The sequence below is a fragment of the Aquarana catesbeiana genome, linkage group LG02 (assembly GCF_042186555.1).
Source record: "Aquarana catesbeiana isolate 2022-GZ linkage group LG02, ASM4218655v1, whole genome shotgun sequence".
NCBI lineage: Eukaryota > Metazoa > Chordata > Amphibia > Anura > Ranidae > Aquarana > Aquarana catesbeiana.
The window spans coordinates 386,350,763-386,373,289 of record NC_133325.1 but is presented as its reverse complement, the minus strand read 5'-3'; the positions used below and the strand labels follow the sequence as shown (position 1 = coordinate 386,373,289).

Genomic DNA, 22,527 nt, shown 5'->3' with positions numbered 1-22,527 from the left:
GAGTTTGGTATGCAGAGATAGTAAGAATGACAGTGGGTTCCCCGTGGACCCTACCGTCACATCCAGACCTATTTTCTCAAGGTCCAGTATTCCATCCTGCCTTATAAATGCTAAATTTGACGGTTTGGCTGTTGAAACCCACGTTCTGAGGAGTCGTGGGCTTTCAGGTCCTGTGATCTCTACTTTTAATCAATGCTAGGAAGCCAGCTTCCAGAGTGATTTATCATAGAGTTTTGAGGACTTATGTATCCTGGTGTAAAGCCAGGGGTTGGCATCCCAGAAGATAGGTCATTGGCAGAATTCTTGACTTTCTACAAATAGGATTAGAGCTGAAGCTGGCCTTGAATACCATCAAGGGCCAGGTCTCGGCCTTATCAGTGTTATTTCAACGACCACTTGCTTCTCATTCCTTGGTCCAAAGCTTTATGCAAGGGGTGACACGTCTTAATCCTCCAGTTAAAGCGCCCCTAAACCCCTGGGACTTAAATTTGGTTCTGTCGGTTTTACAGAAACAGCCTTTTGAGCCCATACGTCAGATTCCCTTGGTCTTATTGACAAGGAAGTTAATTTTCCTGGTAGCCATTTCTTCTGCTAGAAGAGTATAAGAGTTAGCAGCCCTTTCCTGTAAAGAGCCTTATTTGATCATGCATAAAGATAGAGTGGTATTGCGCCCTCATCCTAGCTTTCTACCAAAGGTGGTTTCAGATTTCCATCTAAACCAAGATATTGTTCTGCCTTCCTTTTTTCCAGATCCCTGTCCCTCGGAAGAAAGGTCACTACATTCTTTGGATGTAGTAAGGGCAGTCAGGACCTATCTGGAAGCAACTGCTCAGGTTCGCAAAACGGATGTTTTGTGCATACTACCAGAAGGCCCCAATAGAGGGCAGGCAGCGTCAAAGTCTACCCTTTCTAAATGGATTCGACAAATGATTATTCAGGCTTACGGTTTGAAACAAAAAATTCCACCTTTTCAGGTCAAGGCACACTCCACAAGGGCGATTAGTGCCTCTTGGGCGGTGCGTCGCCGGGCCTCTATGGCTCAAATCTGTAAGGCCACAACCTTGTCTTCAGTCCATACATTCACCAGATTTTATCAGGTGGATGAGGGAAGGCATGAGGATATCGCCTTTGGACTGCAGGCAGCAGTACGATGTCCTCAGGTCTGATTACACCCTACGTGTGTGGTCCCCTCCCCTCAAGTAGCGTTGCTCTGGGACGTCCCATCAGTAATTACTGAGGGTCTGTGTCCCGTGATGTACAAGAAAAAAAATAGGATTTTTTATAACAGCTTACCTGTAAAATCCTTTTCTTTTGATGTACATCATGGGACACAAAGGTCCCGCCCCTCTTCTAATACACTTATATTGCTTTGCTAAAAAACTGAGGTATCCCTGTAAGGGGAGGGATTAAATAGGGGTTTGAACTTCCTGTTTAGGGTGTGCCAATGTCCAATCACCTAGTGATACCCTATATAACCCATCTGTAATTACTGAGGCTCTGTGTCCCGTGATGTACATCAAAAGAAAAGGATTTTACAGGTAAGCTGTCATAAAAAATCCTATTTTTTTTTTTTAAGCTGTCCTATTTTTGTTTATAGCAACACACATTTTCATAATTGAGGCCTTTTTGTCTTAAAGCGGAGTTCAACTCAACTTTACATCTTCCGTCTCAGCCTCGCCGCAGCGAGGTGCGTCATTTCATCTTCTGTCTGTCTGTAGCTGCTGACTTTTAAGAAAAACTTTTTTGAGGGTGGAACTTCCCTTTGAAACCTTTCTAACCCAAGAACAAAAATGTATTATATTCCAGTCTATCTTTCCTTAGATGTGATTGCTAAATTGGTTTTCTTTTTTTCACACTTCTTTCCACCTAGTGATCCTGCCAGGAACACTCTTTCTGTTTTAGGGTGACAACCGTACTGTATCTAGCAGGAGGAGCATTGTCACCCTAGCCTAGGGAGTGTTTTTGGGGTTTGAGGACTATAGCACACCTGCCTTTTCCATAACCATAGGGGAGGTGTGGTGTGTTGTTTTTTTTTGGGGTTTTTTTTTAAAGTCAACAGGGATCGCTTAGGGCACTGCCGAAAAATGTGTTTGTTTTAGTTTCATTCATCATTTTTTTTTTTTTCGTTTTTTCTGGTCATTCATTATGATTGCAATTCATAAATTAGAAAATCCAAAAATAAGAATAATTAACTAATAATAACTTGACTATTCATAACAATTCAATTATAGGTATTGGAATTTCCTTTCAAATTTAGCTGTTAGTGAACATAACGAATAGGAATTTATCAGAAGTTACAAATTATCCAAAATAACAAATTCCGCATCTAAACAAATGGAACGGAACTAATTAATAATAAAAAGTTTTTTATTATTATTGTTGTTATTAGTGTGTTTTTTTTAATTAATTCGTTACGTTCCATTTCTTATGAGATTTCATTTCTTTTCAGATAATTCATAACTAGTTATTTCAGATTTTCGAATTTTAAGAATTGTCAAATTTACGAATGTTTGGAAAAATTCGTTAAACGGGTTTTCGTTAATTCGGATTTTTCCAAATGAACGAATCTGAAACAAAACGTATTGCACATGTCTACTGGGAACCATGCTACTGTTTGCAGAGAAAAAGAAGCACAGGAACAGGAAGTTTTTTTTTTTTTTTTTTTTTTTTTTTTTTTTTTGGCTTGTCGAACAGATATCACAAAATGCTTTGAATGGTAAATTTAACAGACAGTTGGGAAGCTTTAAAGGAAAATACATGGCTACTTCTTTCTCCATCATTTTGGAGCAACATTGTTCTCGTTTGAAAGTACTGTATGTCTATCAACAGTATTACATTTATGTATTAACACTAGTGAGAAACTGAAGTAGAAAGTTTCACGTTAAAACATTGGCCAGAAATGCTTGTCTGTCAGAACAGAACATGCTCTCATTATAGATAAAAACATTTCTGCAGCTGTCTTAACTGTCAAAATGTAATTGTTGGGCAATTTTCTTACACAGTGTGCAAAATGGGTACAATTATTGTGCCAAAGCCCAGTTTATTCTGTTGATACCTTTTTTTTTTTTTTTTCATTTTTTCTGTACAGTCTGTTTTTGTTATGGTACATTGTACAAGTTTTTTTTACCTAACATGTATTAGCAATATACAATGAAGAAGACCCCTTCCCTCCATATAGGGTAACTGTTATAAGAAAAATCTTCTTCTTTTTTTTTTTTTATTAATAGTAATATTAACATGGTGGTTTGTGACTCCAAAGCATACAGATTCTAAAAAATAATTTGATGCAGTCTGTAATTTAGTCTTGCTTTTACTAGCAACTGATATTGACTAATGTAACAACATTTAACAGTAAAGGATATTTGTAGAATAATGCAGAGCCTTCAGCCAAAGATGAGATCTTTTCCTCTTTGGCACAGCCATGTTTGGATGACATAAGGTAATTGTTTTTCTTGACAGATTGCATAAAAATTTGGTGTAAAAGGCTTAATTCTGATTTCACAAAATGTTTCTTCAGGTATAGTGATACATAACAAATAAATGCAGATTTCTAAGAGTTCCTCATGCATCGGTTTAGCTGCATAAAAATATAATTTTAGACCCTCTTTGATTATCAGTGTCCTGTGTATGTCCCAGATTGCAACGCTAAATCTTTTCTGTAATCTGCTCAAACATCAAATGGCTTGAATTGGTGATCTCTTGAGTGTCTGTGTGTGTGTGTTTTTTCCATGGTAACATCTACGGGTTTCTTCACAATGAGGGCATTCAGCACCTTCACCTAATTCCCAAATCTATTGCACATAACTATGGTATTTGATAGCCAGATTTTTACAGGTCAGCTGTCAGACCAGCTTAATATGCTTGTTTACATGCCTGCTAATTTAAAGTTTTTGTCATCCTTTTTTTTATTTCACCAGCACTTTACGCCAGCGTGCTGACCCAGTGTACAGTCCACCTTTGCAAGTATCTGGTCTCTGCTGGAGGTTAAAGGTTTATCCGGTGAGTTCGTAATCTTGATTGAAGTGTATTTCAAAATAAAAGATGAGCATCTAATGCAGTTGAAAGCAGACTTCAATGTACATACGGTTTAAAGCGGATTTCTAGGCAGGATAGAATGCTGGTCTTACCAGGGGATTATAGAGAAAAACTTTACCCAACACTGATCTAGTGGTAGTTGGTCACATTTAACTGGTCTTGTTCTGCAGTGCTGAAGATGTTTCCTAGCTTATTCAAGCCATTTTTTTTCAGCTCTGATCTTAGAGCTGAAGTGTCTTGGATAAGCTTTGAAATATCTTCAATATACAGAAGTACAGTTGAATGTGACGAACTACTACTAGATATAGCATGACATGGATAATGAGAACATTCAGAGACACCAAACACTGATGCTAACGTTTTTAAAGTATATCATTTTGTTTTAATCACCCATTAGGCTATCAACGCTAATTTCAAGTGTTGAGAATTCTGTGTCATAGTGGAATTAAGTTCCTCCACACTGAAGGAGTCACTTCAAGTATTGGTACGCTTATTATTTATACTGCATTATCCAGGTGACCGACGCACATCATTACATTGATTTTTAACGATTTCAGCAGTCGGGCAGATAAGGAATTTCTAGTATATGTTTGTTTAACCACTTAAGCCCCGGACCATTTGGCTGCCTAAAGACCATTTTAGGACTTTTTACAATTTGGCACTGCGCTGCTTTAACTGGTAATTGCGCGGTCATGCAATGCTGTACCCAAACAAAATTTGCGTCCTTTTGTTCACACAAATAGAGCTTTCTTTTGATGGTATTTGATTGCCTTTGCAATTTTTATTTTTTTGCGATATAAACAGAAAAAGACTGAAAATTTTGAAAATAAAAAATGATATTTTCTACTTTTTTTTCTTATAAGAAAAATCCAATAAACTCAATTTTAGTCATACATTTAGGCCAAAATGTATTCAGCCACATGTCTTTGGTAAAAAAAAGGTCAATAAGCGTATATTTATTGGTTTGCACAAAAGTTATAGCGTCTACAAACTAGGGTACATTTTCTGAAATTTACATAGCTTTTAGTTAATGACTGCCTATCTCATTTCTTGAGGTGCTAAAATGGCAGGGCAGTACAACCCCCCCCCCCCTCAAATGACCCCATTTTGGAAAGTAGATACCCCAAGGAAATTGCTGAGAGGCATGCTGTGCCCCTTGAATATTTAATTTTTTTTTTTTTTTTTACAAAAAGTTGTCACTAAATGATATATTGCTCACACATGCCATGGTTATATGTGGAATTGCACCCCAAAATAAATTTTTTTGTTTCTCCTGAGTACGGGGATACCACGTGTGGGACTTTTTGGGAGCCTAGCCACGTACAGGGCCCCAAAAACCAAGCACCGCCTCAGGAGAAGCAACAGAATGTGTTTTGGGGTGTAATTTCACATATGCCCATGGCATGTTTTAGCAATATATCATTTAGTGACAACTTTGTGCAACAAAAAAAAAATTGTCTTTTTCCCCGCAACTTGTGTCAAAATATAAAATATTCCATGGACTCGACATGCTCCTCAGCAAATAGCTTGGGGTGTCTACTTTCCAAAATGGGATCTTTTGGTGGGTTTTGAACTGTCCTGGCATTTTATGCACAACATTTAGAAGCTTATGTCACACATCACCCACTCTTCTAACCACTTGAAGACAAAGCCATTTCTGACACTTTTTGTTTACATGAAAAAAATTTTTTTTTTTCAAAAAAGTTACTTTGAACCCCCAAACATTATATATATATATATATATATATATATATATATATATATATATATATATATATATATATATATATATATATATATATATATATATATATATATATGTATATATATATATATATATATAATTTTTTTTTTTTTTTTTTTTTTTTTTTTTAAAAGCAAAGGCCCTACAGATTAAAATGGTGGGCATTTCATTTTTTTTTTTTTTTTTTTTTCACAGCGCAGCGATTTTTCGAATGCATTTAAAAAAAACAAAAATTTTAATGCACTAAAACACACTATATTGCCCAAAAGTTTGATGAAATAAAAAAAGATGATCTTAGGCCGAGTACATGGATACGAAACATGACGTTTTAAAATTGCGCACAAACGTGCAGTGGCGACAAACGACATACATTTTTAAAAGCCTTTACAGGTTACCACTTTAGATTTACAGAGGAGGTCTATTGCTAAAATTACTGCCCTCGATCTGACCTTCGCAGTAATACCGCACATGCATTTTTTTTTTTAATTATTTATTTTGCTTTGCTATGTTATTTTTAAACTGTTCCTTTCGTTTTTTTTTTTTTTTTTTTTTTTTTTTTTTAATCATTTTTATTGTTTTCTCAGGGAATGTAAATATCCCCTATGATAGCAATAGGTAGTGACAGGTACTCTTTTTGAAAAAATTGGGGTCTATTAGATCCTAGATCTCTCCTCTACCCTCAAAGCATCTGACCACACCAAGACTGGTGTGATAAATGCTTTCCCAATTTCCCAATGGTGCTGTTTACATCCGGTAAAATCGAAGTCATGAAATGCTCGTAGCTTCCGGTTTCTTAGGCCATAGAGATGATTGGAGCCATTCTGGTCTCTGATCGGCTCTATGGTCAGCTGGCGGAACCACTGGCTGCATTCTCAGGTTCCCTGTTGGGACAGGAGAGCCAGAGAAAACCATGGAAGACGGGGGGGGGGGGGGAGAGAGGGGTGGAGACGGACATTCCCTCCCACTGCTTGTAAAAGCAGTCTAAAGGCTAATTAGCCGCTGGGATTGCTTTTACATGAAAGCCAACTGTTGGCTGAAAAGAATGATACCAAGATGATACCTAAACCCGCAGACATCATTCTGGTATAACCACTCAAAGTCCAGTACGTCGCTGGTCCTTGTTGGGCATATATTGTAATTTTTTTTTTTTTTTTTTTCATGCAGCCTGTGCTCTGAACGTAAAAGAGAGATTGATCGGTGGGTATGCCCACCAGTAGAATACCTCCCTTCATCCACCCACTTCTAATGATGGGCATACATGCACCATTTTGTTTTTAACTGTGGTGGTGAAATCACCACCTACAGCGCTGGAGTCATGGCTTTATGTATCGTGGGAGCAAACGCTGTTGCTGTCAAGATAGCTAAATCAGTTCTGCAGCTGAATGGCGTACCTGCTAAGCAAATGAGGGTTAACAATAAAACAAAGTAACATTACAGTACAACAGTAAGACATACCATACCTGCAAAGCAAGTAAAAAATAAAACATTTTTTTAACGCAATCTGTGCCTAAAATATATATATGCCGAAGCATGGGGGCATCCGCCCCAAAAGTTAGGAGCAAATCGCTCCTCCACTCCTGCTGTCCCCATGCTTCGGCATATATGCTCTTTTTTTAACTCTGGTGGTGAAATCACCTCCTACAGCGCTGGAGTCACTGCTTTATATATTGTGGGAGCAAACGCTGTTGCTGTCAAGATAAATAAATCCATGCTGCAGCTGAATGGCGTACCTGAAAACAAAAAAATGGTTAACCGTAAACAGTAAAGTGTATAAAGTATAAAAAAATTACATACAGCAAACATGATAAAACATAATAAGAATAAAACCTTGCAGAATAGAATACAGTAAAAAAGAGCAGAACAATAGAGAGAGAGAATAGAGAGAACAATAAAACGACAACTATTTTTGTTATATATTTTTTGTGTTTTTTTTTTTTTTTTTTTTTTTTTTTTTTGTAACGGTTCCAGGTTCTGGTCCCTCAAAATGCGATGGCATCTTGGGAGACCCTGTGAAAGTGTGTCCTAGTCTGTGCAGTGCTGTACTCCATGCTAAAACACCACTAATGTATGGTAGCATTCAAAACATTTACCAATGCAAAGACCAGGATTGTCAGGACAGCAGGGACAATAATAGCGGGTGTCACGCCTATATCCGCGCTTGCTCATTGGGTAGGGGTACTCGGGAGGACATACGGAAAATGCTTGTCATGCAGCCGGCTTACTGCATTTGGATTGGGAAGGTGAGGTGGAGCACCGTCTGGAAACAGAAGGGCTCTGACGAACCCTTCCTGGAATTTAAGGAAGGATTCAGTCTCTCCTGAAGCTCTGTATAGCACATGAGCGTTCAGCAAAGCCAATTGAAATAAATATACAGATACTTTTTTGTACCAGGTCCACCCCTCCCATGTTTTGGTTATATTCGTGGACACAGAGGGGTTTCTCCACAACACCAGTCGCCGTAGGAATTTGAACTGTCGTGTCTGCATGAAGGGAGGAAAGAATGAAAACATTCTTATTATCCCTCCACTTCACAGAGAACAAGTTATTACACTTCAAGCAGGCTCTCTCCCCCAGCCTAAGATGGGAATCTACAAGCCGCTGGGGAAAGACCCGATGATTTGATCGCACTGTGCCACGTGTGCCAATTTGATGATCAAACAAGTGATTAAAAAGTGGTACGCTCGTGTAATAATTGTCCACATACAAATGGTACCCCTTTCCAAATAAGGGTGACACCAAGTCCCACACAATCTTGCCAGCGCTCCCTATGTAATATGGGCAGTTTGGCGGCTCTACGTGACTATCTATTCCCTCGAAAACCATAAAACTACATATATAGCCTGTGGCCCTGTCACAGAACTTATACATCTTGACCCCGTATCTGGCACACTTGCTGGGAAGATGCTGTTTGAAAGACAAGCATCCAGAAAACTTAACCAGGGACTCATCAACGCAGACAACTTGATGGGGAGTAAACAAGTCTGCAAAACGTTGGTTGAAGTGGTTTCCGAAGGGCCGAATTTTGTAGAGCCAATCGTATCCAGGGTCTCCACGAGGACGACAGAGTTCATTGTTGTTGAAATGCATGAACCGCAAGATCTGCTCATATCGTGCCCTGGTCATGGAGGCAGAGAACACGGGCATATGGTAAATTGGGTCAGTGGACTGATATGACCGCAACGTACTCATTTTAACTGTCAAGGGATAGGCCCAGAAAGGTCTTAAATTCGGAAACCGTAATTGGTTTCCAATCTCTGGCAAGGGAGGACTGGGGATTAGCGGCAATGAATTGCATACAAATTACTTTGGTCAACAATAGATCTATAGAGATCTTCGGTGAAAAACAGCGAATAAAAATCAAGTGCTGTAACAATCAACTGTTTCCACCTGAATTCTGGGTTGGCCAGTAAATGGGGGAAGTACGGGTGCTGCAGAAGTGGTGGGCACCCAATTAGGATTGGCAAATTCTGCAGGAAGGACACTATGGGCACAACGGGCCTGTCTTTGTCTTCTTGGTGGCAGCGGGACACTACTTGTGCTTGCCACCTCGCCAGATTGAACTGCACTTATGGGACTCGCCACGTCACCACGTGTTACTGCAGTGCTGGTTTGACTACGACCAGAATGTACTAGGTCGATGGTGCTTGCCAGTTCACCAGAAGGATGAGCGGCACTAGTACTTCTCTGCTCCATACGAGAGCCCTGCGGTTCTTGCACCTCAACAGCAGAAGAAGATCGGGGTCTGGTACGCCTGACCTTAGCTCTGACGACGGAGTTATGGTCCCTGCCATCTGTCATGGAGCCGCTGTTGTCTACAGGATCGTATTCTGAGCCTGAATCTGACAGATGAGTGACTTCCTCTTCACTATCTGTCATGCTCAGAAACGTGTAGGCCTCTTCACTAATGTACCTTCGATTTGCCATTTTGGGCTCTAAATTTACTGGTACACTAGTGAGACTCCCAGGTAAAAAAGCCCCTAGGCTGTCAGCAACTGTATCAAACGCTACCAGAAAAACTGTTAGCGATCGCAGGGATCAGGCCTGACTCTGCGAATGCTGCAGTTACGTGTTTAATGTTTTGTAAGTGACAGTGACCGATCGATACTGCACTTAGGTGGGCTGGGCTGGGCGGAGGGGCAAAACGCAGGTGTTAGCAGGTATCTGGGCTGATCCCGCCAACACTGCGTTTTTGGGAACCCTAAACTGCTGGGGACGCTAGTATAGATCAGATATCGTTCCGTTCAGAGACTATACCACTAAGGGAGGTGTATGCTGCATGCATGGGTGTTAGCGGTACTGGCACTAATCTGACGCTGCCTGGGGCGACGCAGACCCTATCTGACCCTAAAACCTAACTGATATCACCCGCCGGGCGATCAGGGGATTAAACCTTTTTTGGGTATAAAAAACAACTAACCAGCGTCACCCGTAACACTTATACGGTGATCACTGGTGAAAGGGTTAACGAGGGGGCAATCAGGGGGTTAAAACCTTTATTGGGCAGTATATGGGGGTACCTGAGGCTATAAAAAGCTGATGGTGAACCTAAATAACTAACAGGCTAACTAGCCTCACCTGTGACACTTATACAACGATCAGAAAAATGATCGATTGGTGACACTGGCGACAGGGGGTGAAAGGGTTAACTGAGGGCGATCAAGGGGTTAATCCTTTATTAGGGGGGGGTACCCTAGACCTAAAGGGGCCTAACACTAACAGCCCTAACACTTATAACAGTCACAAAATGACACCATTGCAGTGATCAGTAAAAAAAATAAAAACTGCTATTGGTGTCACTGTGACAGGGGGTGCAGGGGGGGGGTGATTTATGTGCCTATGTGTACTAGTGTTAGTGTAGTGTTGGTGCAAACTCACATTGATGTCTTCTCTCCTTGGGCGCCGTAACGGAAAGGCTGCACGACGAGAGATGACACCACTTCCTCTGCTTCTGTTTACATTTCAGAAGCAGAGGAAGCTTCCCATCCGTTGCGCCCCCCCGCCCACGGGAGGGGAATTACGTACGGGTACATTACTCTGCCTGCCCATGCCATTCTGCCATCGTATATTGTCGTGAGGCGATCGGCAAGTGGTTAACTTGCCAATAAAGTGCAAAGAGACAAAGCCTAAATGCAATTTACTTTGAAAGCCACTATTTCAAACTTTACTTAACACCTCACTTTCATATAACGTCCTCCCAGAATGCACCTCTCGCGTGGTCGAGGAGCTTTGCAGCGGCGCAATCTGTCACCAGCTCTGTCCACAGCCCATCTGTACCATGTGATTATCTTTGGCCAATCACAGCTAATCACAAGAAAAGACACAGAATGAACCAGTTTCATTCAGTAAAAATGGTTGCTTATACCAAATAAATTCATTGGTATAAGCAATCATAATGTGTAAAAAAAAAAAAAAAAAATCCTGATCACTTCCCAGAGTAATACAGTGTTAGTATGGTAACACTGTATTGGTCTGGTCACACTGTTGGTATATAGAAATTGTAAAAAAAATAAAAAATAAATAAAAATTAAAAGAAAAAAAAATTATAATCTATTGTTTTTTTTCTTTCTTTCTTTTCTAAATAATTGTGCCAAAAATTACAACTCAGATACTTGCCATGCCTCTTACTAGATACCTTAGACGGTACTTTCCAAAAAGGGGTAATTTGGGGGTATTTGTATTGTCCTGGCACATCAGATTTGAAATATATATATAATTTTATATATATATAATTATATTTTATTTATTTATTTCAGGTACTTATATAGCGCCGTCAATTTACGCAGCGCTTTACATATATATATATATATATATATATATATATATATATATATATATATATTATACATTCACATCAGTCCCTATACCCTCAAGGAGCTTACAATCTAAGGTCCCTAACTCACATTCATACCTATACTAGGGCTAATTTAGACTGGATCCAATTAACCTACCAGCATGTCTTTGGAGTGTGGGAGGAAACCGGAGTACCCGGAGGAAACCCACGCAGACACAGGGAGAACATGCAAACTCCAGGCAGGTAGTGTCGTGGTCGGGATTCGAACCAGCAACCCTTCTTACTGCAAGGCGAGAGTGCTACCCACTGCACCACTGTGCCGCCCATATAATTATATATATAATTATATGGGAAAAAATGTAGCAGTGCTAGGAAAAAACGTGAATTGATATAACAAGTATCTATTCACGTTTTTTCCTCGCGCTGCTACATTTTTTTCCATTTATTCTGTGTGTGTATCTCACTTTTTAGTGGCTGCTTTTTAGTTTTGTGTTTAAGTTATTTTTATGTGTCACTAGCATGGTATCTTTCTTGGATTACATATTATAATATATACCATAGTTTGTGGACTATAACTTTCCTACAGACTAAATAATAAACATTATTTTGGGTTATTTTCATCACAGAAATGTAGCAGAGTACATTTTGACCTAAATTTATGAAGAACAATTATTTATTTGTAAAATTTGATGGCAAAAACAAAGAAAAAAATTACTTTTTTTTTTTCAAAATTTGCAGTCTTTTTTTAAGTTAGTTAGCAAAAAATAAAAAACCCAGTGGTGATTTAATACCACCAAAAGAAAACTCTTTGGCCCCTTTTCACACAGGCACCTCCGCTTGCTCAGCAGGGGATCTCTCTGCTGATCCCCGCTGAGCAGGTGAATGACTGGTCCGCTTTGCTATGCAGGACGGACACAGTCAATCAGATCAGATAGGGCAATCAGATGGAAACGGACAGGCGGTCATCTGATCCGCTGGATGGATGGAAAATAGAACCACCATCTGTCCTTGGCGGACAGGATCGAATGGTGGCAGGTGTCAGTGAACATGTGTCCGCTGACATCCACCGCTCCATAGAGGACAATGCAGTGTCTGTTCAGATCTGCTTGAAAAACTGACTGGCGGACCTGATCGGATAGCCTGTGTGAATGGGGCCTACTTGTGTGAAAAAAAAAAAAAAAAATTGAAAGCTGAAAATTTACCCTGAGCAGGAAGGGGTTAAAAGTGCCCGGTATTGAAGTGGTTAACACAAACTATTTTTAATCCTTATGCTGCTAGCCTTAGTAAATAGGAAAATATATTCAATTGTTTTAAACTTTTGTTTTATTTATTTATTTATTTTTTACATTTCTTCAGTTGCCTCCTGGTTTCTGACCTAGACCAAAATGATGTCATACATCCCAGGAGTCTTCATGGGTTTGTTTGTTTTTTTTAAGCTAAATACCCCCTCCTGCCTTCATGCCTGAGCTAAGTACAGATGGATTCCAGAAGTAGATGCCACATGATCATCTGCCCTTACTCAAGATGGCCACAGTTGCGGGGAGGGGGGGTTCAAAGGGGTTTCTCAATGAAATAAAGCATTGAGACATGGATGGATGGGCGAGTTTGCTTTGAATACTAAAACGGTACTAAATAGCGTTTTTTCATTTTGTGGTGCTCAGGTACAGTTAAGTTCCACTTTCAGTATTTGTTCTCCAGATTAAGAATACATTTTACATTTTTGTGCTGTGTCCATTTTAGGACGGAAATGGAGTAGTAAGAGGATACTATTTATCAGTCTTCCTGGAACTTTCTGCTGGACTCCCAGAGACATCAAAGTATGTGTTTCCATTCTGATAGATACTTTGCATCATAATATTTTGGCTTCTTATTAAAAGAGAAGTATGTTTCTTTGTTTTGCAGAATAATGGCTCTAAGACTGAGAACCGAGCAATCAAACCCCGCCGAACTCTCGGTTCTCGGGGCTCCGTGTTCAGAGAGCTTGTGAATGTCACCGCTGTTTGCTCTGCCCCCCCCTCACTGGAGTGCTGGGCTGTGGAGGTGGCTGGAGCGCTGGCTCAGGCTCTCAGCAGCTCACTGAGAGGCTGAGCCTGGTGCCAGTCCAGGCATGTGGGCTTATCCTGACTTCATTTTTGGGATCTTGCCCAAACCTGGAGCTGCTCTGTGGCTTCAGCCCGCTGTCTGCTGAATCGGGTCACAGGAGTACAGAACGAACTGCACTCCTGTGATCCAAAGGAAAGGTACAGCCAAACAAACTTTAGCTGTACTCCTTTTAAGTATATTAATTTAATTTAGTTCTTTCATGAATTTTCTTTGTTTTGTTTTTGTGTTTTAGCTATATATGTAGTCACTTTTAGGACTCTTCCACACTGGCTCCTCAGGGGGGCAGTAAAAATTGACAGCTGGCCACACCCACGATAATTTTAACATTAAAACCTGACAGAGCTGTAGACATGCTGTGTATGTGTACAGGCACTTTCAACAAGGCTACGGACTTTCCTCTTGAGATCAGTGAGGCCACACTGCAACCGCTGATCAAATGCTTGGCTCGCAGTTGTGGCACAGTCCTGCAAAGTAAAATTGGCATTTGGCAATTAAAAAAAAAAAAAACAGATGATAGGAGGTCACAGTATTGCCTTCTAAGCGCCTGCTAGCCACTCCTATACCAGAGGTCAGTAGGCTTACTTCCTATCTAAAGAGCACTTAAATCCACTATGTCAGAAGCAAAAAAGATACCGGTTTGGGTGCAATGCCGGTAGGGCTGGAGTTAATAAGGAGCCTCTTAACTTCACATTGACCAGCTGTCTCTTTCAATCCTGAAAACTTGAGCGGTCAAACTGAAAGCTCAGTTTTGTAGATTAGAGAGCAGTTCTCCCTGTGTAATCACCTGTCAGTGTGACACGTTCCCCTATATCAGTTGGTCTGAATGTGCTTGATAAACCGGGTGCAGTGAAAGGCTGACAGTGACAGCAGAGATCTGCTGATTAAACCGAGAGAGACACTCTCAGTTAGGGCTGCAACTAACGATTATTTTCATAATCGATTCGTTGGCCGATTTTATTGTATCGACTAATTGGATAATAACCTTAAAATAAAGTGTGGTGTATAATTTAGTTAATATGTAAAGTTTAAAAAAAAAAAGGCAATTTATTCCTAAATATCTATATGCAGTAGAATATATAAATATCTAGCTATATGGTTAGGGAGCAAAATCTCTAATCCACTCTGAGAATAATAGACAGTAGAGATCTAGTGTATGTACTATTAGAGGTTAAATCTGGTAAATATCATCAGACTCAGAGATCAATTTTTTTATTTAAAGAAAAAAAAAATTAAAGACGGTTTTGGTGATTTTCAGACAGAACTGTAATATATTATGCATGACAGACTCCCTTGTCATAGGCAGGTGGCTTAATTAAAGCTCCCTGCGCCTGCTGTCACTTATGCTGGCCATACAAAACAATGTCTTCCTTAAAAAAAAAAGTTAATTTTAAGAAAACGCGTTCGATTTTCTGATCGTTAGTGGGATCAAATCGACGTTCGTTTTCCACCATGGGAAAATTGGAAAGAGCAATATAGAAAACTTCTTGGTCACATGAATTTTCAGACAGTGTATGTTTGTTTTTTTCAGAAATTACACTTATTTTAAAACTGAATGTTAAAAGTGAAATTTTCAAACTACAATCTTTCAGCGAATGTACAAAGATTTTGCGTATCAATATTCTCGTCTGGAAATTGATACATGTATGGCCAGCATAGGGCTCGGTTCATACGTTTTGCTGTGCGTATTTGCACACGTGATTTTGCGTTGATTTGCATTTTTTTATGCTTTTTTGGGCTAATTTGTTGGGCAGATTAAAAAAATGCAAATTGCGGCAGAAGCGCACTACATGCTTTTCTGCAGCTTCTCCATTGAAGTCTATTGAACCAAAAAAGCACCGTTTTGCATTGAAAAAATTCCTTGACCCGTTTCAAATGCGCAGCGGCTAAAACAAGAATAGATGTGAACGTGTCCCGTAGGAAACCATATTAAATGAATTGTAGCGTGTTTCTGCAAAAAGCACCAAAAAACGCAGTGGTGGGAACCAGGCCTAATATATTTAGTAGCAGCAACATACTTTTTTTTTTTTGGTTATCACCTGTCACCATGGGATTAAAAAAAAAATAAAATTAGCCCTTTATAATACAAAAAGAGTAGATAGTCGCTACTATAAAGGGTTCAATTTATACTGTGAAAGTAATTATTTATATATATATATATATATAATAATAATAAATTGCCCTCCGAAGTAGGACATGTGGGCATTTTAACTCAGACATGCAGCTATATGAAGGGAGTTTTTTTCATGGATATGATCATTTTATATATAGCGCACAATACTGGTAAAAGTTTACTTTAAATGTATTTGTAATGCCTTACATCACCTCCAGTCTATCAGCCTCCACCTTCTGTAGGTTCAGATGCTGACCTTCCCTGCACAGTCTTTAAAGTGTTTGTTTTTTGTTTTTTTTTTATAAACAACAAACATGTTATACTTACTTGTAATGGTTTTGCACAGAGCAGCCCTGATTCTTCTCTTCCGGGGTACCCCACTGACACATATGGCTCCTCCTGACTTCAGAGTGCCCCAATAGCAAGCTGCAAAGTATAGTATAGTGTGCCCCTATAGCAAATCCAAAAAAAGTCTGCCTTTAGAACCACTCACTTCCTGCCCAGGACTACATGTCCCATGAGGCATTGTTCCTTACACATTCACAAGTTCTCAAGCACTTACTGACATGTATGGAGGGTATACTGAGCTATATGTGTGCTGCATTGTATTTCCTGATATGTAAACAATGCATTCTGTATGCAGAGCAACCAATCGGCTGACTGATTTAATCGATTATAAAAATAGTTGACCACTATTTTCATAAACGATTAGTTGTCAATTTAATCGATTAGTTGTTTCGGCCCTACTTTCGGTGCAAACTGCTGTGCATTTATTTATGGATTAAAGCCTTGTAGCCTTTGTTGTGCATTTTGGCATCCTTACATTGGGTGCTGAAAGACTTTGATCCAACACTGAATTAGGTGCACAAGTATCATTCCCTATAAAGAAGATGAAGAAAATTTGAGCATGTCCTACTTTTGGTGTACAGTGCCTTGAAAAAGTATTCATACCCCTTGAAATTTCACACATTTTGTCATGTTACAACCAAAAACGTAAATGCATTTTATTGGGGTTTTTTGTGCTAGACCTACACAAAGTGGCACATAATTGTGAAGTAGAAAGAAAAATGATAAATGGTTTTCAAAATTTTTTACAAATAAATATCTGAAAAGTGTGGCGTGCATTTGTAAGTCAACACTTTGTAGAACCACCTTTTGCTGCAATTGCAGATGCAAGTTTTTTGGGGGATGTCTCTACCTGCTTTGCATATCTAAAGAGTGCCATTTTGCCCATTCTTCTCTGCAAAATAGCTCAAGCTCTGTCAGATTGGATGAGAGCGTCTATGAACAGCAATTTTCAATTGGATTTTGGTCTGGACTTTGAGCCATTCTAACACATGAATATGCTTTAATCTAAACCATTCCATTGTAGCTCTGGCTATATGTTTAGGGTCGTCGTCCTGCTGGAAGGTGAACCCCTCTGCCCTAGTCTCAAGTCTTTTGCAGACTCTAGCAGGTTCTCTTTTAAGATTGCCCTGTATTAGGCTCCATCCATCTTCCCATCAACTCTTACCAGCTTCCCTGTCACTGCAGAAGAAAAGCATCCCCACAACATGATGCTGCCACCATGTTTCATGGTGGGGATGGTGTGTTCAGGATGATGTACATTGTTAGTTTTCTGTCACACATAGCATTTTGCTTTTAGGCCAAAAAGTTCCATTTTGGTGTTCTCTGACCAGAGCACCTTCTTCCACGTGTCTGCGGTGCCCGCCACATGGCTTCTCACAAACTTCAAACTGGACTTTTTAGGTGGCCTGTCAGTTTAGGTGGACAGCCATGTCTTGGTAGGTTTGCAGTTTCGGATGATGGATTGAGCAGTGCTCTGGGAGATGTTCAAAGCTTGGGATATTTATTTATAACCTAACCCTGCTTTAAACTTCTCCACAACTTTATCCCTGACCTGTCTGGTGTGTTCCTTGGCCTTCATGATGCTGTTTGGTTCTCTAAGGTTATCTAAAAAACCTCTGAGGGCTTCACAGAACAGCTATATTTATACTGAGATTTAATTACACACATATGGTCTTTATTTACTAATTGGGTGACTTCTGAAGGCATTTGGTTCCACTAGATTTTAGTTAGGGCTATCGGAGTAAAGGGGGCTGAATACAAATGCATGGCCCCCCTTTTCAGATATTTATTTGTAAAAAAAAAGTGAAAACCATTTATCATTTTCCTTCCAATTCACATTTTATGTGCCACTTTGTGTTGGTCTATCACATCAAATCCCAATAAAATACAATTATGTTTTTGGTTGTAACATGACAAAATGTGGAAAATTTCAAGGGCTATGAATACTTTTTCAAGGCACTGTATGTCCTTTGCATGTGAACCTTATGTGGCTCTAAAGAAAATGTGTTCTTTTTAGGGTAAGTGGGAAAAAGTAATTCAGCATAGCTATACTTGTCAAAATGTGTTCTGGTTGGCTGGAAATCCACAGTTATGTTGCCTCTGTGTGTAATAGTTATTTCCCTCCCAGGTATGAGTATCGAGTGGAGATGGTTCACCAGTCTTCCAATGATCCTGCTAAAAACATCATTAGAGAATTTGCTTCAGATTTTGAAGTGGGAGAGTGCTGGGGGTATAATCGTTTCTTTCGACTGGATCTACTTGCAAATGAAGGCTACCTTAATCGTGCAAATGATACCGTAATTTTAAGGTAATGATTGAATCAGATATGTTAAGACCTTTTAGATATAAAAGCAGAACTAAAGTTCCACTGTCACAAATTGCAGACAGGTTTTTTATTTTTCTTTAAATCGCATAGGGGGACAAAGTGTTTTTTTTTTTTTTGGTGACACACCGGGTTGGCATTGAAGAGGTTTGAGAGTAAATATGTAATAATAAGATGAGAGGGGATAGTGGGCATTCCTGACGTATCTGAGATTCTATAATTTATTTCTACTGTGGCAACCACGTTTTTGCAGGTCCTAAGAAGGGTCAGGTGGTAATGAAGTCAACCATTTCACGATGGATTTGTCCATTTATTGCCCAAGCCTATTGAAGGATAAGGTTTCACCTTTTCAAGTGAAAGCCTCCTCTACCAGAAGTTTTGGGCCATCCATCAGGCATCAGTGGCTCAGGTTTGCAAGGCTGCAACCTGGGGCTCAGTGCAAACCTTTATAAGGTTTTTACCAGCTGGATGCAAGGGCTGCTGAGGATACTGCTTTTGCTTGCAGTGTTTTGCAGGCCTGCGGAGTGGCTTCTTTGAGCCTGATGATGGTTACTCTGCCCCCCTCCCCTCATGTACATTGCTTTGGTGACATCCAATGTAGTCATGACTTATAACCTACTCGGTTTCCCATCATGTATGAAAAAGAAAATAGGATTTTGGTACTTGCCTGTAAAATCGATTTCTTGGAGTACATCACGGGACGTGTAGGTCCCTGCCCTCTTTTGGGGGTTCGTTGCTTGTTACAAAACTGAAGTACTTCCTGTATGGGAAGGGTTATATAGGTGAGGAGGTGAGGGCTTCCTGTCTGTTTCTGCCACTGTCCATTCACCTATAGGTGGTACATAACCCAGGTAAGTCATGATTTATGACCTGCTGTGTACCGTAATGTACTCCAAGAAATGGATTTTACAGGTAAGTACAAAAATCCTATTATCTCCATTGACACTTTTTAAGAGGCCCACAGTAACATTCCAAGTACAATGTTAAATGGATTCAATGAGCAAAGACATGTATACTTTGTTATAGCCTTCCATATACATAAGCTTTGGTAAACTTCTTTGCACTACTGTATGGCTCTCAGAAACATGAGTGGGTATGTAAGTTTTTGCTAATATTCAAGCTTAAAAAATGTTTTTATTGTCTCTTCATGTCCGATTATCCTCAATTTTCTTGTCCTGCCGGTGCATTTGTTTGGGTCAGCTTGACTTTTGCACTTGAAATTCAGTGTAGTAATAATAGTAATTCTGTTTGCTCTAAAGTATGGCCTTAGAACCTGACTGAACATTCAAAGTTCCATTTGATGTCTGTCATGCTTTGAATAGTACTATAATTTGCTGTAATTTTTCCTTAGATTTCAGGTTCGTTCCCCTACATTCTTTCAGAAGAGTCGAGACCAGCACTGGTACATCTCTCAGTTGGAGGCGGCACAAACTAGCTATGTTCAACAAATAAACAACCTGAAAGAAGTAAGTATTGCTAGTCTTTGGCTCTGTTTTTGCCCTGTGATATTATTTACTATGATCCTGGGGTAGATCTGTTACTACTTTTAACCACTCCTGGACCTCCTGTCGTTGTTAAACATCGGAACTTATATGTTAGATACCGAGGTTATGGCAGCAGATGGCTGCCATAACCCCGGTATTTTCTTAAACGGTGGGCGGTTTTTTTTTTTTGCATGTAAATGTGAGATCCTGAAGTCTTTTTGACCCCAGATCTCACATTAAAGAGGTCTTGTCATGTTTTTTTTTCTATTACAAGGGATGTATACATTTCTAGTAATAGGAATAAAAGTGATCCAAATTTTTTTTTAAAGGGACAGTGTCAAAATAAAAAATAAAGTAAAATAAGAAAAAAAAAATGTATTTAAAGTGCCTTGTCCCGCAATGCTCGCACGCAGAAGCCTACGCATGCGCAAGTTACGCCCGCATGGGTATACATTGTTCAAACCACACGTGAGGTATCGCCGCAATCGTTACAGTGAGAGCAATAATTCTAGCAAAAGACTTCCTCTGTAACTCAAAACTGCCAACCTGTAGACAATTTTAAACGTCGCCTATGGAGATTTTTTAAGTGTCAAAGTTTGTCACCATTCCATGAGCGGGTGCAATTTTGAAGCATGACATGTTGGGTATCAATGTACTCTGTGTAATATTATCTTTCACAATATAAAAAAAAATGGGCTAACTTTTACCGTTTTCCTATTTTTTTTAAATTCAAGGAAGTGTTTTTTTTTTCCCCAAAAAATTGCGTTTGTAAGACCGCTGCGCAAATACAGTGTGACATAAAGTATTGCAACAACGCCATTTTATTCTCTATGATGTCTGAAGAAAAAATATATATAATGTTCGGGGGTTCTAAGTAATTTTTAAGCAAAAAAAACCCGATTTTAACTTGTAAACACCAAGTGTAAAAAATAGGCCTGGTCTTTAAGTGGTTAAAGATACAGGCTGCAAGGTTTCACCATCCAAGGTATGGTTTTACTTAGTCAGTAAACCTGGGTATACTGGTGTAGAAATTCAGCCAGTTCAGTGGGACCCGGACAAATTGTGTACCTCTGTCTGTTCAACAGAAGCCGGTCACTAGCTAATATGGGAAAGATTCATAGATTGGGACAGGAAACACTAGAGACAGAGAGTCCAATGTACAAAACCCTTCTTTGGAAACCTTCCAGACATGGAAAGGCAGTCAACATGATTACTAACCTACGATTGCTGAAGGAAATCACACGTTTTCTTGATCAGGCACAACATATACTTGAATTGAGTTGTAAAAGTGTCTCCCTTTTTGCTTACCTGGCCAAACTGGAGCAGGTTTCTCTAGCCATACCAAGAATTCATGCTAATCTAACATTACGACCCTCCCGAGACACTTATGTTGGCATTCCTCTATTTTTTAAAATGAGCTGTATAAAACATAGGTCGAATATGATCCCATTGATCTAGTGAATTACTTTGGCTCACATAAGTTATGCCGTCTCTCCCACACAGAAGAAAATTTCTAAATTCCCCTACAGTATAACAAAAAAGCTGGGCATACCCTTTCTTCCTACTGTAAGCATAAAACCCTAGGTCTGGATGGATATCGTGTAGAGTGGTATATTCCATTCCACCTTTGCACGGTTATGCATTCATTGTACCAATTCTTAAACTACTTGTCTTGTGCATCCTGTAGACCAATTTCACAGATTTTAGTAGGGATGTCCAAATTCATCCCCACTCTTCTAAATTCTGGCTAAGCTGGGTTCGTGTTCGGTTGGCCCACACCTTATTATTTGCAGGCACTTCACTAACCTTTACATTTATTGTCTCCTTTTGTCTCCCAAGGCTATTTTAGCATTAAATACTCATAAGGCCTTTGTTTCTAAAGAGTAGCCTTATTTGACCTATGTTTTGGAAAAAAATCGTTTTGGAGTTAAATTTATTGTATGGGTAACTTTTTTATATATTTAATCTTATGCCCACGTTATTGTGAATAATATTATCTCCGACCCAATTCCTCCTCATTAGGGCATGTGAATAGGTTGTCTCTTGTCTACCACTTTTGTTTACTTTAGCTATTGAGCCTCTAGCAGAAATGATCAGACAGACCCCCATTTATTAGCAGTATCCCAGTAGGCACAGTAAAGGAAGGAGACTTCTTATACGCAGTTAATATGCCGATATGTTTATCAGATCTGTAGAAATCGTCCAGCACAGTTTTGGATGAAGTCCAGGAGTTTAGCTGCTACTCCAGTTTTTCAAAGTGATTTGGTTTGAACCAAATTTCGTAAAGTACAGCTAAAGGCAAAACCTTTTTTTTTAGTTTTTGACAGAGTGGAGAGGGATTTAAACCCCTGTCAGTTTTTATAGCTGTATGTGCCTCAATTAAGGAGATTTACCCTCTGTATTTGTCCTGTTTAGCATTATCATTGAAAGTAAAAGAAAAACCCACAATTTTAGTTGTCTCCAGAAAAGTCATAGAGTGGAAATCTTTCAATGGAGACTTGGTGGTCCCCAAGGGATTCCCTCAATTTGCAGGAATTTCCTCTCATTTCTGTTTGGCTATGGGGCAGGAAGTGAAATCTCCACAATGGG

At 39.4% G+C, this 22,527-nt stretch overlaps 1 protein-coding gene across 2 annotated transcripts in view; it reads left to right on the top strand.

Annotated features, from left to right (window-relative positions):
- Window positions 1–22,527, top strand: part of TRIM37 (tripartite motif containing 37) — a 291,747-nt gene that overhangs the window by 94,630 nt on the left and 174,590 nt on the right. For both annotated transcript variants that reach the window (XM_073615167.1, XM_073615166.1), the window contains exons 11-14: window positions 3,918–3,999; window positions 13,311–13,387; window positions 18,260–18,439; window positions 19,806–19,920. In XM_073615167.1, the coding sequence (XP_073471268.1) occupies window positions 3,918–3,999; window positions 13,311–13,387; window positions 18,260–18,439; window positions 19,806–19,920 (454 nt within the window). The remainder of the gene's footprint in view (window positions 1–3,917; window positions 4,000–13,310; window positions 13,388–18,259; window positions 18,440–19,805; window positions 19,921–22,527) is intronic.